The sequence below is a fragment of the Dendrobates tinctorius genome, unplaced genomic scaffold (assembly GCF_039654945.1).
Source record: "Dendrobates tinctorius isolate UK_male_01 unplaced genomic scaffold, ASM3965494v1 ptg000008l, whole genome shotgun sequence".
Taxonomy (NCBI): domain Eukaryota; kingdom Metazoa; phylum Chordata; class Amphibia; order Anura; family Dendrobatidae; genus Dendrobates; species Dendrobates tinctorius.
Window position 1 is genome coordinate 74,457,984 of NW_027361676.1, and position 17,324 is coordinate 74,475,307.

Sequence of the window (17,324 nt, forward strand, 5' to 3'; positions counted from 1 at the left end):
AGGTAGGTACCTAGAGACCATGTCACAGATGTATGGAGGAGACAGGTTGTGGATGGCTTTGTATGTCATGGTTAGGGTTAGGGTATATATATATATATATATATATATATATATATATGAGCTTTGTCGCCATAAGAGGAAGGGGGCCCAGACATATATCTTACACAGGGGCCCCAAGCTGTCAGTGTCCGCCCCTGGAAACAATCACTATCTATCAAACGCTTTAGCAGTATATTATAACTTCATTTCCAAGCAAAGAATATTGTAAACGCATATTATATAACATCACCCCTCTTTCATCTATCCTAGGATTAAAATCATATGTCTGTAAAGTCTAGGTAATCACACATGTTCACAAAAAAAAAAAAAAGATCACGCACCTGTACATATGTCCGATTAAACACCCCTTCCTCTTGGTGCAAGTGGTCAAGCGGTGAACTAGAAGAACTGCAAGCACTTATGGTAATAATAATAATAAAAAATGTAATTGATATTTGTAATAATACAATTTTTGTTTTAATTTATATTAATATATATATATACATATATATATATATATACAGTCATATGTAAAAGTTTGGGCACCCCTATTAATGTTAACCTTTTTTCTTTATAACAATTTTGGTTTTTGCAACAGCTATTTCAGTTTCATATATCTAATAACTGATGGACTCAGTTATATTTCTGGATTCAAATGAAGTTTATTGTGCTAACAGAAAATGTGAAATCTGCATTTTAATAAAATTTGACCGGTGCAAAAGTATGGGCACCTCAACATAAAAGTGACATTAATATTTCGTAGATCCTCCTTTTGCAAAAATAACAGCCTCTAGTCGCTTCCTGTAGCTATTAATGAGTTCCTGGATCCTGGATGAAGGTATTTGTGACCATTCCTGTTTACAAAACAATTCCAGTTCAGTTAAGTTTGATGGTTGCCGAGCATGGACAGCCCGCTTCAAATCATCCCACAGATGTTCAATGATATTCAGGTCTGGGGACTGGGATGGCCATTCCAGGACATTGTAATTGTTCCTCTGCATGAATGCCTGAGTAGATTTGGAGCGGTGTTTTGGATCATTGTCTTGCTGAAATATCCATCCCCTGCGTAACTTCAACTTCGTCACTGATTCTTGCACATTATTGTCAAGAATCTGCTGATACTGAGTTGAATCCATGCGACTCTCAACTTTAACAAGATTCCCGGTGCCGGCATTGGCCACACAGCCCCAAAGCATGATGGAACCTCCACCAAATTTTACTGTGGGTAGCAAGTGTTTTTCTTGGAATGCTGTGTTTTTTAGCCTCCATGCATAACGCCTTTTTGTATGACCAAACAACTCAATCTTTGTTTCATCAGTCCACAGGACCTTCTTCCAAAATGTAACTGGCTTGTCCAAATGTGCTTTTGCATACCTCAGGCGACTCTGTTTGTGGCGTGCTTGCAGAAACTGCTTCTTTCGCATCACTCTCCCATACAGCTTCTCCTTATGCAAAGTGCGCTGTATTGTTGACCGATGCACAGTGACACCATCTGCAGCAAGATGATGCTGCAGGTCTTTGGAGTTGGTCTGTGGATTGTCATTGACTGTTCTCACCATTCTTCTTCTCAGCCTTTCTGATATTTTTCTTGGCCTGCCACTTCTGGGCTTAACAAGAACTGTACCTGTGTTCTTCCATTTCCTTACTATGTTCCTCACAGTGGAAACTGACAGGTTAAATCTCTGAGACAACTTTTTGTATCCTTCCCCTGAAAAGCTATGTTGAATAATCTTTGTTTTCAGATCATTTGAGAGCTGTTTTGAGGAGCCCATGATGCCACTCTTCATAGGAGAATCAAATAGGAGAACTACTTGCAAGTGGCCACCTTAAATACCTTTTCTCATGATTTGGTGCACCTGGCTATGAAGTTCAAAGCTCAATGAGGTTACAAAACCAATTTAGTGCTTCAGGAAGTCAGTAAAAAGTAGTTAGGAGTGTTCAAATCAAGAAAATGATAAGGGTGCCCATACTTTTGCACCGGTCAAATTTTGTTTAAATGCAGATTGCACATTTTCTGTTAGTACAATAAACCTCATTTGAATCCAGAAATATAACTGAGTCCATCAGTTATTAGATATATGAAACTGAAATAGCTGTTGCAAAAACCAAAATTGTTATAAAGAAAAAAGGTTAACATTAATAGGGGTGCCCAAACTTTTACATATGACTGTGTATATATATATATATATATATTTAAAAAAAAACTAAAGCAAAAACGAAACAAACAAGGACTCTATTGATTGATCTATACGAGATAAGAGATCTCATTCAGTCCATCGGGGTACAGACTGCCATGTCTGTATATCCAATAGGACTCTTTGGCATTAAGAACTGATTTTCTGTTTCTTGTAGATGCAGGGATTTCTTCTATTGGCATGACTTTTATACATTCAAAGTTTTTGTTATGTATAAGAGTGATGTGCTTAGATAAACTTTGTTTCAAAAACCCTATTTTCACTTTATGCCTATGACCATTCATACGATTTTGTAGTGACTGTGTGGGATGGCCGACATATAAAAGTCCACACACACAGGTCACCACATACACAGCAAAATCAGAACCACAGGTTAATTCTTGGGTAAAATTATATGTCGTGTTGCTGTTTTTTATATTAATTGATCTAAGCTCAAACCTTTTACAGCAGGTTTTAGCTTAGATCATCCTTGTACTGTAGCTTATTTTTGTATCGTCTATGAGAGATGGAGTTTACTATAAGTGCAGGGCGTAATATCAATGTTATCAGTCAATTATTAACAATAAGAAGTGTCTACATGTAACTCCATTATTGTCATATTTTACCCCAGTCAGAGACATCGCACAGAAGATCCTTTACTCCATTGGATTTTGCTAACCACATGTGGACAGGACATTCTTTCCTGACAAGTAAGAAGCTTTTTCGCTATAGGGGTCCATGAGCAATGTCAATCTTTTTAGTCCCATGTAGTAGAAAAGAAAAAAAGAAAGTTCTATAAAACATATTGCTTAACATGTTTCTAACTTCGTCATGATCTAATCCATGGGGATAACCGTAACTTGAAATCACGTACATGTAAGAAAGACCAAAGATAACTCAGCTTTTTTTCTGGAAGCATCCATAATAACATTGTGCATATACAAAGTTAAGGTCTACATTGTAAACTGAGTAGTAAAGTGCAAGTTATGTGTTTCTGAGCCAGGAGCCACGTGGCACTGAGATGGTCCTTTGCTGCATCCCATAGCAAAGATCACCCAGTTCCTTGCCAATACCAAGTCTTCTAATTAATCTTAAAGGGAATCTGTCACCAAGTTTTTGCCACCTAATCTAAGAGCAGCATCCTGTACAGACAGAGACCCTGATTCCAGAGATGTGTCACGTACTGGGCTGCTTGCTGCAGATTTGATACAATCATTGTTTATCACCAGGAGATTTTTACTGGAGGAAAAGTAATAGTCCTTCTGCCAGTAAGGACCAGTAATCATCCTTCTTCGGTTTTTTGACGTCAGTCCAAATCCGCAGTACGCAGGTGCCGGGAAAGGTCAGAGAGGTCCGGCGCCTGCACACTGCAGTACTATGCTCTGCCCTCAACAAGGCAGAAAAAGTACGCCTGCGCAGGAACCGAGGGAGAAGCATGGAGGAGGACATCATCGTATGAAGATGGGAGGCGCCGGACAGGACGGCGACAGCCATCGGACCGGACCGAACGCCAGGGTGAGTATAATCTAACTCTTTTTTCTTATCTTTCAGGTGACATCTGGGGCTTATCTACAGCATTACAGAGTGCTGTATATAGGCCCCTGATGGAGGTGTCGGCTCCCTTTAATTCTTTCATTGAAATAATTCCTTACAGCCATCATATTGATGATTATATTGCAGAGTTCTCTAGTGTATTAGCCCTATATCTTATCTTAGTCAGTGTTCCAGTAGATTTTTTTTACCTTTAATGACATTTTGCGCCATGAATTATCAGTGTGAACTTTATACTGTGGTTCTTGTTCTTCGTACAGATAGGTAAGAGTTCTATTTTAGTGCTAGTCATTTTCTTATAAACACAAACTTTCCTTTCATTAAAGCCTTAGGGTTAAAGTTCCACTTTGGAGATAATTGAATATTTCCAGTTTCTAGCGTGAATAATCTCACAAGAAGCAATGTGTAGAAGTAAACTAGTATATGGCAATATTGTAAACTAATACGACTTCAATTTGTATTTTCCAAAGTGACGGGATAATATTTTCCCTTGGTAAAAACAGCAAAGTGTAGCATGTATGTAAAAGTATGTGGATATAGAGTCTTTTTTGAGGTTGTCAAAGTGGAGTTTTCTTCACACACAGAGAAACCACTTCAGCTAACTCTCCTTCATTGTTGTATGTGCACACAAAGTCTTTTTTTTAAGCTTCTTCCACTTGGAATCGCCTTGAAAAACGGTTGCAAAAAGAGAAACTTCATGCACATAGTAACATAGTTAGCAAGGCCGAAAAAAGATATTTGTCCATCCAATTCTGCCTATATTTTGTCAGAATAAATCTCCAGATCTACGTCCTTCTGATCACTGTAAGATACAATATTGTTACGCTGCAGGAAGACATCTCGGCCTCTCTTGAACATCTCGACTTAGTTCGCCATCACCACCTCCTTAGGCAAGGAATTCCAGATTCTCACTGCCCTAACAGTAAAGAATGCTCTTCTATGTTGGTGGAAAAACCTTCTCTCCTCCAGACGCAGAGAATGCCCCTTGTGACCGTCAGATTCCTTGGTATAAACAGATCATCAGAGAGATATTTGTATTGCCCTCTTATATACTTGTGGTAGGGGCCGGGATTGGGGGGTGGACCACTGCTTACCACGACAGGACGACACAGGCACCAGGCGAAGCAAGGACAAGACAGAGGCAGAGTTCAGTTGTAACAGTTCCGGATTTATTCGTCGTCTCCCTGACGACCACAACCATGCACCGCAGTCTCTTTACAGTTTCTGTCTCCAGGCCCGGGTACCTGCACCTTCCTTCCAGTCGAAGTAACGTCCCTCGCGGATCTTTCGCTGGGGCTGTCCTAGACCAATCTACCGCCAGCGCTTCACCTGCCCGAGGTCGTCGTCCAATCGGTACCCCCCGGGGCCTCGTCTGTCCTGCGGTCCGTCGGGTCAGGGCCACCCCCCTGACTGTCTCTTTGCTGTCAGTCCCCTGGTGGAGCTCTTCTCTGTTCACCGTCATCTACCGAGCTCCTCCTGGGACCAGCCTGCCTGGAACCCTAACCAGTCCTATTTATCCCCTCTCTCACTGGGAATTCCCCTCCTGGGTTCCTATCTCCCCACCCCCCATGACTAAGCGTTTCTCAAGCCCTAAGCTGCTGTTGAGTCCTGAACTACTCCCCCCTGCCATCTTGTGGTCATTTCTAGGTACTGCACTCTCCTGTCGGTCTTTCCCAGCTATCACCCTACTGTCCTTGTCAATCTTCGTCCATAGTGCACCATCCGTCCCCTCCTACTACCAGTCACGTCTGTCCATCAAGTCACCTTCCCCACATACTTATACATGGCTATCAGTCGTCTTCTTTCTAGACTAAATAATCCTAATTTTGCTAATCTCTCTGGGTATTGTAGTTCCCCTATCCCCTTTATTAATTTTGTTGCCCTACTTTGTACTCGCTGTAGTTCCATTATATCCAAGCATGACTGCATTAATTCATATTTACCTTTTCCAAAGTTGAGTGCCAAGTTTAATTTACTGATCTCTTATTGTGTGGGAACCTACTTGTGCACCCTCCATAGTAGTGCATACGGTGTTTTTTCTCATATGACCAGCAAGACATTTTACAATAGGACTGAAAAGGAAGACTCTTTCAATCATTTTATTAGCAAAATTTCAGGCATTTTTCAGTGGGGGACCCAATTCAGAAAAGTACTTAAAAAACTCTGTGCATATCCCCAAACTCCAAATGCTTAGCGCTAAATGCTTAGAACTCTACTTTTGAATTTATTCAGCACATAGAACCTTCAAAAAATATAAGAATGAATGGGGAGCCCTAGCCATGTACTGCAGCTGACAAAAAAGATACAGAACTATTTAGAGCAGCAGTGTCAAAAAAGCAGAACAAAACAATTTTTAGTAGTATGACAGATCAATGAACTATGATATTAATTCCAGCATGTGGCATGTAGTGACCCCCAGCAGGGAGTTCAGTCCTTGCATAACCTTTACTGCTGCACTTTGGGCTCGTCGGACTAACTACTAGGAAACATAAAGGTTTCATGGAGTGGTTCCACACAACTACATCAGAGCTCCATTAACATAAGACAGTTTGGAATTCTCATTCTCGATGTTGGTGCACCACTACTGTGAAGAAGTGATAATGTTTTTTATAGGACTACCTCTATAATTAAAGGCCTCTCATTGGGCAAATACTCTTCTCTCAATACCAATGTGATAATGAATTAACAGGTGTCTGGGAAATCAGAAAGACTTGGCGATCTGCCAGTCTGCCTGTTCATGTGATCCAGTAATTCCAGGTCAGCAGGTGAAATAATGGCTGGCCTTCACAACCTTTAAAAAAATGCTTTAAAGGTAAAATAACACTACTGGCCTGCAGATATGTGGTTAATCTGCATGTTAATAGTGTTCTGACACTGAACGGGGAGCCTCGCTGTCGGGAGGAAATAAACTTTATTCTACCCCAGCTACGTTCAGCTTCCAGTCATAGGGTTGGTACCGCCATAATTTCAGTCACCGCTCTGTGTGTAGAGAACGGTGGCTGTAACAATGCCTCCTGCAGTGGCTGGCAGCTGACTCAGCATTAAAGCTCCACATTAGAGCCGATTGTCAGTCAGTGCCAAGGTGCGGTTACAGCTGCCGTTCTCTATACAGTAAGCGGTGACTGAAACCATGCCGGACTCACCTCTATGACTGGAAGCCAAATTCTGCTGGGGGTAATAAAATTAATTTCTTGCCGGCAGCAGGGCTCTTGGTAGCAATGATACATGGTGTCAGAACGCTGTCAGATTAACCCCATATCTGCAGGTTAATAGCGCTTTTTTACATGACAGTTTTCCTTTAAATAACTAGTCACAAGTCTAGAGCCCTTTTGTAACCTCATGGCTCTCTTTGAATTTGGTTCTTTAGACTCATACCATGGCAAAAAAAGCAAGGAAGGACGTTTCACATACAGTCATGCCTGAAAGTGTTGGCACCCTTGAAATTGTTCCAAAAAATTAGACATTTCTCCCACCAAATGAATGCAATTACACATTTCTTGTTATAGACTTGTTTACTTCCTTTGCGTGTATTGAAAAAAACACAAAAAAACAGAAAAAAAGGAAAATTAGATGTAATTTCACACACAACTCAAAGATGGGCCAAACAAAATTGTTGGCACCTTTCCAAATTTGTGGGTAAACAACTTTGCATCAAGTATGTGATGCTCGTTCAAACTAACCTGTGGCAAGTAACAGGTATGGACAATATGAAAATCATACCTTAAACAAGGCAAAAACGGAGAGAATTTGACTCAATCTTTGCATTGTGTGTCTGTATGTGCCACACTAAGCATGAGGAACAGAAAGAGGAGAAGATAATTGTCTGAGGACTTGAGAATCAAAATTGTTGAAAGATATCAACAATCTCAAAGTTACAGGTCCATCTCCAGAAATCTTGATGTTCGTTTGTCCATGGTGCCCAACATAATCAAGAAGTTTACAACCCATGGAACTGTAGCTAATCTCCTTGGACATGGACAGCAGAGAAAAATTGCTGATGGGTTTTCAATGCAAGATAGTCTGGATGATGGATAAGCAGCTCCAATCAAGTTCCAAATAAATTCAAGCTATCCTGCAGGCTGAGGGTGCAGCAGTGTCATTGCTAATTATGCGTCGACATTTGAGTGAAATGAAATGCTAAGACCCAGGAGGACCCCACTGGTGACACAAAGGCATAAAAAAGCTAAACTGCAGTTTGCCAAAATGTATGTGAATAAGCCAAAATCTTTCTGGGAAAGTGTCTCAAACACAGATGAGCTCAAGATAAAGCTTTTTGGTAAAGCAAATCATTCTACTGCTTACCAAAAACAGAATGAGGCCTACAAAGAAAAGAGCACAGTACCTACAGTCAAATATGGTGGAGATTCAAAGATGTTTTGTGATTTTTTTTCTGCCTCTGGCACTAGGTGCCTTGATAGTGTGCAAGGCATCATGAAATCTGAAGATTACCACAGGATTTTTAGAAAGCTGAGTTTGCATACTAGATCATTGGTTTTCCAGCATGACTATTAATCCAAACATACTTCAAGAGGCAACCAGAAATGGATGAAATCAAAACGCTAAAGAGTTCTGAAGTGGCCAACAATGAGTTTGGATGTACACCTGTGGAGAGATCTTAAAATTGCTGTTGGGAGAAATCACTGTTCAAATATCAGAGACCTTGAGAGAAGAGTTGTCCAAAATTCCATTGAAAGGTGTAAGAAGCTTGACTTTTGCATTGACCCATTTTTCTTATTGTAATTTTTAAAATGTAAAAAAAGACATTTTTTTTGCCTAAAATACAAAGGAAATGTGTCATCTTTTACTTTAGGCCTTTTAGGGATCATTTCATTTTGCTTTACTTCTCACAGTAACAATTATTTTGACCAGGGGTGGCCAAACTTTCACATGCCACTGTATGTAGTGGGTAATCCTGTAGAAATTGGCAAGTAGACATCACCACACACACACACCTTTCCCATTAATTGTTCTTCATCAGGCCCACTGACTTTGCATACTAATAAAATCTATTTTTACTTAGTAATTTTTAAATATAAAATATTACCGTAATCGCAAAGAAATGAGTGATGATTGTTCGTATTGCTTGCTTGAATAATTTCTTTTTTTCTTTACAAAGGTTCACAGTATCAACCAAAATCCTTTCAGAAGAATCCACCAAATACAAGGCGAAAATTCACAGTGCCATCTTAATTGGGAATGATGAAGGACAATAGGATGTGTTGTTTTTTATATCTTTAGTCATGTTTACACTCATGCTCCTTTTTTATTCAAATAATTTTGCAGATTTGTTTCATAGCATGGGGAGCATTTTTTTGTGGCAAAATCAGGAGGATACTGCTGTAAAAAAAAAATCTGCTGTATGTGGACTTCCACAATATTCCCACCTGGTGAGCCCAAACTTTTTGCAACTCAACAAATCACGTCTGAGTTTTAAATTATATATACCTCATATAATATCATGCTGAATAACTGCTTATCCTATTTCCCAGCATCTGTTCTGCCTACATGCCAGGTTACATCATCCCAGATGAGTGTGCTATTATTCAGTGCCCTACGGGCTAAAGAGCATTTATGGAGAAGGAATAAGGTGTTTCACCCGGTCTTACCGGTCTTAGTTCCTTGACTTAGTGAATATCACTTCATTTGACTAAATAGCTGGCTACAATATACAGGTTATAGGTTCACATTAAATATTGATTTACTGATATACCACTAAGGAGTTGTCTCCAGTCCTTGAAGATATGATGGTGGTCCTAGTAAAAGAATAACAGACTCTTTGCGGAAAAAAGTGTTTTACTATTTTTTTTCATCTTCCAAACTTTTTGATATAAATCCCGTTTGCTGATAGAACTGACAATGGCCCCATTTGTCCTATACATTTTGTTTTACAGGGTGACGTCAAGCAGATGAAAAGACATCTAATAATAATGATAAATATGGGTGATGTGAATCATGTAATGGAGAAGTGAACCTAGTTTTGCTTGTATCTGAATGAACCCTAACTATTTATGGAAAGTAAAGCTTATTATGTGGGATGATGCACTTTAAAATGATGCACAAAGCACAAAAATACACACAATTTATGGTGTCCTATCCAGTTATGTGTGAGGATAATTTATAGTGTTTAAAATCAGAGTATATTTTTATATCAGGACAGTGATGTAATATAACCAAACATGATCGTTATTGGGACATTACTAAAGAAATTGTCTTGTGCAGGCACACTACGTAATCCGTTTCTGATTGAAGCCAGTTTAGGAATGACGTAAGGAATTTTTTGACAGTCTTACCTTACCTGGTAATTTTGAAGTGTACCCATCATTTAAAAAAAATTCGTCATATATGGTGGGGACGTACGGTAATAGCGTTGCATGCACAGAATGGTGTACGGGCTCGAGTCTGTAAGTCTCTGCTGGAGTTTTTCAAGTTGAGGAAGAGTTGTCATAGATGCTTAATTGAAATTTTTCTTACCTTAAGTATGCAATCAGACGGCCATATTAATCAGACACAGATTGAACCACAATGCACAGACTGGCCGTGGCTCTTCGGAGCTGATCAGCTGCTTAGAAATATATGAAGCTGTCATGCTCGGGATGGCAGAGCCGCAGGTCAGTCCAATGTCGGTCGTCTGACTTCGTCCTTCTAACAAGCCATTATTAGATCCAATAATTGAACAGACATTGAGGAATATTTTTTATGGCATTTCCAGTTTTCCAAGATTATGTTTCCTTGAACAGTCAGACTTTCAAATTTCTCCAAAGTTTCCTATGTGTTGTCACAGAATATTTTTAGATGAAAACTATTAATATTTCAAATAGCGGCATAACAAATATCCCAGTTTATTTTGCTTATTTGGTTTATTCTGTTTACACTGTACAGATTTTCTAATATCCCATGTCGATCCCTATAAACTTGTAAAGGTAATATATCCAGTAATATGGTGGACTACACTATATAAATGTCTGTATCATCACATAAATGTTATCCAATGCCAATGTCCTATGCTGCAGCTAATAGCCAGATATTCATTCCATTTGTTTTATACAATAAAAGGTGGTGAATTCACTCATAAAAAAGCAAAAAAAGAAGCAATTAATTATGAATTACAAAGAAAAGCAGTGCAAAACCAGCACATGATCATTGTCTAAAAAGGGTATAAAGTCATAGGAAATCAGCAAGACATGCCATCTCTTTCTGATCAGCGTGGGTCTGACCTCTAGAATCTCCAACAATCCTGAGAATGAAGGGGTCGCCACACTTGTGTAGCACTGCATCCCCTTTCAGGTTTTTCTGTACGGTCGCACTTCTGGACACCTGGGTTTACAGGAAACTAGTCAATCCCATTTATTTGATTGGGGCCAATCTGCAGCTTCCTGAAGTGTGGGTGGCCTGCGTACGATTTGCAAGAAATAACTGTTAAAGTTGTGACCCCATCATTCTTATGATAGGTTTCAGGGTCTCGAAATTTAGACCCCATTAAATATAAGGTTATGGCATATCGAGATTTTATACCATTCATTTATAAGATGGGAAGACATTTTCAGACAAGAATAATATACATGCATTTTTTGCCAATGTAGCCATACAAATCCTGACATTGCAAATAGTGGTAATCTGATTTTACAGAGTTTATTAGAAACAAGTCCTTCTGGCTTCCATAACCCCTTATGTTAGCTCTGGATCATGGGTTATTTTGATATGTTAGAAAATCATACACTTAAGGTACTGTCACACTTAGCGATGTACCAGCGATCCCGACCAGCGATATGACGCGGTCAGGATCGCTGGTACATCGCTAAGTGGTCGCTAGTGAGCTGCCACACAGGCAGATCTCACCAGCGACATTGCTGGGGACGGGGATCGCTACTTACCTGTCACACCAGGCGATCCTGCGTCCTCCCGCCCGGCTCCACGCGTCGCTCGTCCTCACAGCAGGAAGCGCCACAGGAAGCTGACGACGAGAAACAGTCCTGAACGTTCTCGCGCGATCAGCGATAACCAGCGGGGGAGCGGTCGGAGGTAAGTATCAGACACAGAGATATCGCTAGCAATATCGCTATAACGTCACAAGTTATAGCGATATTGCTAGCGATATCTCTTAGTGTGACATGCCTTTACTGTACTCTGCTACTTCAGCACTTTCTGCAGAAAAAAAAACTAGGATCAATGAAAATGGAACCGGATGTCAAGTTACCGTAGATATATATACAGTTTGTCATTTTATGGCTCATGGACCATATTTTCATGCATGCATGAGAGATGTTAAATGGGTTCAGTATAGCAGTATTCACACTACGCAGTTAGGACGTTCCCCTATAATCCTAATTTTGCTATGATTTTTATACAAATGAAATCCTTCACGTGCATTCATTCTCACTACCTAATCATTGTGTGTATACAAAATGTCTATCCTTGTAGTTACTTGCCAAATGATATTTTTATACCCAGATATGGAAAATATTCATTTTTTTATATTATACCTTACGGTCAGTTATGTATTTAGTTGAGAATGTTTCCAATACTACTCTGTATTACTTTATCTGAATAAACTGAAAATAAATTGTTGAGTTTGCTTTATTTTTCCACTAGATGTTGGTTTCTTTCTATTACCAAGGAAATATATATATTTTTTTCCAAAGAATTGAAAATGAATAATTGTTCAATGCTGCAGCTATACAGATGCAAAGGTAGTTATCACAACCAGAACCGCCATGCAAATGGTCTCAGTAGAATCTGGAATTATTATTATGCATTGCTTATAAAGTGCCATCATATTCGACAGCACTTTACAGCCATCATCAGCATTGTCCCCAATGGGGCTCACAATCTACAGTGGGGAAAAAAAAATTTAGTCAGCCACCAATTATGCAAGTTCTCCCACTTAAAAAGATGAGAGAGGCCTGTAATTTACATCCTAGGTAGACAACTATGACAGTCAAAAAGAGAAAACAACTCCAGAAAATCACCTCGTCTGATTTGGCAAGATTTATTTTGCAATTTTGTAATTATCCATAAGAGATTTCTCTTGAAAAATACATCAAACATCTGTTTTCCCATGGTAACATAGGTCCTTAGTTCATCGTATTCAAAAGTATTCATTAATAGGAGAGGAGGAGTTGTCACTGGCTTGGCCAAGGCGAGTTTCAATTGATAGCCATGGAGGCTCAATAGAGTTATGTGGAATGGGGATTTCAGCCATCCCCATCCACTTATAGTTCTCCAGTAGATCAGAAGTGATGTTACCAATGCTGGAACTGACACCTGAAGAAGGGGGAGAAAAAAAAAAAAAGGGGAAGAACAACAATAAGAAGATGATACTTGCACACATGGTGCACAAAAGAGACTGAACCTAGGTTAAGTCCTTTGGTAAAACCCAGTGTACAGCAATTCTTCATTTAAACCCCCCGGAGCCAGACTTTTCAGATCATAGATCCATCTAGCTTCACACCTCAATAACTCATCCGTGACTGTGCCACCCCTGATATTAGTCACAACTCCATCCAAACCCATGGCCCGAAAAGTCCCCGGGCGGCCCTCATGGCAATCCAAAATGTGTGCAGCTACCGAGGTAATCTGTTTACCTTTTGGATCTATCCTTCCTCGCCGTAGCTATATTTGTTAGATCCTGTTGGACTCTCTGACGTAACTCTTGGGTGGTTGGTCCCAGATATACCTTATCGCACCCACAAATCAGTGCGTAAACCAAATTGCTCTCATAGACTTTTATTATGTTGTGACTTCCGGCCCACCCAGTAAACACTGGAGCGAACTGGTAAATTACAAACTGCTGTAGTGCGGGCAAAGCAGCGTTAAGTATAGGAATAGGTGCGGTAAAATAAAAAAAATGCTGGAGTGGTGCTTTTACAAAGTTGGTTCTCGATGACCTTGCAGTGTAAATGCCCTTTACTCAGTGAACATGGCTTTCCCACTGGCATGGGCCATTACTGTACCTTATCTTACAATGCCGATTGAACACTTAGTTACATTATGTGCATTACATTATGTATTTGTACCCATGAATATTTTTTTCATTAATTACTGTATATGCTGCTCAGAAATAAGAAACACTGGAAGCATATAAGGGCCATTCCAGTTACGGATGTTACATTCACACAGCTTAAAATGTATAAATAAATGATAAGAAAATATGCTACATTTCTATTATCGTAGAAACAGAGATGTCTTCATACATATCTTCAACTTATGTGATGAAGTTTCAGTTTTTATTTAAATAGCAGTGATTTTTTTTTTAAACTTGGTGTTAACAAAAATAGACCTAGAGTCCAGTACAGCGTAACGAAAGCTTCAAGTTCTGTGAACTGGACAATGATTATGACTTGTTTTTCTGGTTGTAGTTTAGATCCCATGCTATAATATTAGATATTTTCTTATTATTTCATACGGTAATTATTTTTTTTTTATTCTATTTTTTACAAAATCATAATTTGACTGTTGCGGGGGTCTTTAGTTTCCTGAGCTTTCTAAAAGCAATTTCTTATATTTTATACACATTTAACCCCTTTACACCCCTAAGTCTATATTCACCTTCATGACCAGACCAAATTTTGAAATTCTGACCAGTGTCACTTTATGGCTGAAGTCACACTAGAGTGAAATACGGACGAGTGCTATGTGAGAAAAAATCGCATAGCAATCGTACCAATGTTAACCTATGGGGCAGCTTCCATCATCTGTTTTATTCTCGCCCATATTATACGTGTGGGTGAAATCGCAGCATGCTGCGATTTGCACCGTATTATGCCTGAGACTCGCCAATTCAAGTCTATGGGTGCAAGAAAAAAACGGATTCTACACGGACCATGCATGTGACTTGCAAGAAATGTGCACCGGTGTCCTTTAGAAAAGCTGGAAATTCAATGCACTATACTGTAAAATCACACTGACAGGTTAAAATAGAATAGTTATAATACAAGACATCAACAAACTGGAGCAAGTTCAGAAAAGAGCGACCAGAATGGTGACCGGTCTGCAAACCCTGTCTTATGAGGAAAGGTTGCAGGATTTGGGAATGTTTAGTTTGCAAAAGAGAAGACTGAGAGGAGACTTAATAGCTGTCTACAAATATCTAAAGGGCTGTCACATTGTAGAAGGATCATATTTATTCTCATTTGCACAAGGAAAGACTAGAAGCAATGGGATGAAACTGAATGGGAGGAGACACAGATTAGATATTAGAAAAAACTTTTTGACAGTTAGAGTGATCAATGAGTGGAACAGGCTGCCACGAGAAGTGGTGAGTTCTCCTTCAATGGAAGTCTTCAAACAGAGGCTGGACAGACATCTGACTGGGATGATTTAGCGAATCCTGCTTTGAGCAGGGGGTTGGACCAGATGGCCCAGGAGGTCCCTTCCAACTCTACGATTCTATGATTCTATGTATACACATAGTATAGGTATATATACATGTCATTGACACACATATATATATTTATATTTCATAGAGATAAAGATGGCAGAATAGAAAAGTAAAATCATTACAGAACCTGACAGGATATGAGACATGGTTTTCATATCCGTTAGATTTATTTATTTCTCTCACTAATAATGTTAGCTGTAGGTGTTAAAGTATTAATTCGCGGAAAAAACTGGTGTGGGCTCACGCGCAAATAAATAAACACATTTTTTCCCCTCTTTATTTCACTCCCAATCCATCCGAAGCCATCACTTTCCTGTTAAAAATCCAAAATAAAAAAGCAACAATATCCCATACCTGTCCGCCGTACAGTCAAATCCGATGCCGCAATCCATCTGAAGGGGTTAAATAGTTTACAACTGGGACCGGTGCTAATGCAACTGGTCCAGCTGTAAACCACCGAGGAATGAAGGAAAAGCTGCCTGCGCAGCCTCCCCACCTGACCGGAGATGAACTGATTAGCATGGGAAATTTTCTGAATACTTTCCCACACTGTTAGTTCACCGCGGGTCAGGCGGGGAGTCTGCACAGCCTAAGTGACATCAGCAGTAGTCACTGAGGCTGCGCAGACTCCACTTCAGATGGATTGTGGCGTGGGACTTCACTGTACGGTGGACAGATATGGGATATTGTTGCTTTTTTATTTTGGATTTTTTACAAGAGAACGATGGTTTTGATTGAATTGGGAGTGAAATAAAGATGGAAAAAAATGTTTTATTCCATTAAAAGTTTTTTTCTTAATGTGTGTTTGCTTTTTTTAACCCTTTCAGACTAGTGGATGAATAATGGATAGGTGTCTTATTGACACCTACAGAGTAACAGTAACATCGTTATTAAGGTTGAAGCAAGACTTTAAGTCCATCTAGTTTAACCCATATCCTATCCTAACCTGCCCTAACATGTTGATCCAGAGGAATGCAAAAAAAAAACAACCCATGTGGAAAACAGTAAGCTTCACACTGGGGAAAAAAAAAATTACTTCCCAACTCCACATACGGCAATCAGGCTAGCTCCCTGGATCAACGCAATATCAAGAAAATTAGTTTATATAACCTGTAATATTATACTTTTCGAGAAAGGCATCCATGCCCTTCTCAAATTTTAGTAGAGTATCACTCATTACAACATCATATGGCAGAGAGTTCCATAGTCTCACTGCTCTTACAGTAAAGAATCTGCATCAGTGAGTATGCTTAAACCTTCTTTCTTCCAGACATAGAGGGTGCCCCCTTGTCCCCGTCACAGGTCTAAGAGTAAAAAGATCATTAGGTCTTTGTACTGTCCCCGCATATATTTATACATTGTAATAAGATCACCCCTAAGCCTTCATTTTTCCAAACTAAATAACCCCAAGTGTAATAACCTGTCTTGGTATTGCAGACCCCCCAGTTCCCTAATAACCTTGGCCGCTCTTCTCTGCACCAGCTCCAGTTCAACTAAGTCTTTCTTATACACCGGAGACCAGAACTGTACACAGTATTCCAAGTGTGGTCGCACTAGTGATTTATATAGAGGTAAAATTATGTTCTCCTTATGAGCATCTATGCCTCTTTTAATGTATCCCATTATTTTATTTGCCTTTGCAGCAGCTGCCTGACACTGGCCACTAAATGTGAGTTTGTCATCCACCCATACACCCAGGTCTTTTTCATTGACAGTTTTGCCCAGTGTTTTACAAATAAGCACATAATTATACATCTTGTTCATTCTACCCAAGTGCATGACCTTACATTTATACCCATTAAAGCTCATTTGCCATTTATCAGCCCAAGCATCTAGTTTATATAAATCCTCCTGTAATATAAAATTGTCCTCCTCTGTATTGATTACCCTGCAGAGTTTAGTGTCATCTACAAATATTGAAATTCTACTCTCTATGCCCCCTACATGGTCATTAATAAATATGTTAAAAGAAGCTGGCCCAATACTGACCCCTGTGGCACCCCACTGCTAACCGTGACCCAGTCGGAGTGTGTTCCATTAATAACCACCCTTTGTTTCCTATCCCTGAGGCAGCTCTTAACCCACTTACACATATTTTCCCCTATCCCCATTGTTCTAATTTTATGTATCAACCTTTTGCGTGGTATCGTATCAAATGCTTTTGAAAAGTCCATGTACACTAC

General features: G+C 39.5%; 1 protein-coding gene across 2 annotated transcripts in view; it reads left to right on the forward strand.

The window, feature by feature from the left end:
* FAM149A (family with sequence similarity 149 member A) overlaps nt 1-12,329 on the forward strand; it is a 77,463-nt gene extending 65,134 nt beyond the window's left edge. The window contains exons 13-14 of one of the 2 annotated variants that reach the window (XM_073578775.1): nt 2,845-2,923; nt 8,881-12,329. In XM_073578775.1, the coding sequence (XP_073434876.1) occupies nt 2,845-2,923; nt 8,881-8,954 (153 nt within the window). In that variant the 3' untranslated portion in view covers nt 8,955-12,329. The remainder of the gene's footprint in view (nt 1-2,844; nt 2,924-8,880) is intronic. The other variant, XM_073578783.1, reaches the window with a different exon arrangement.
* The last annotated feature ends 4,995 nt before the right edge of the window (nt 12,330-17,324 follow it).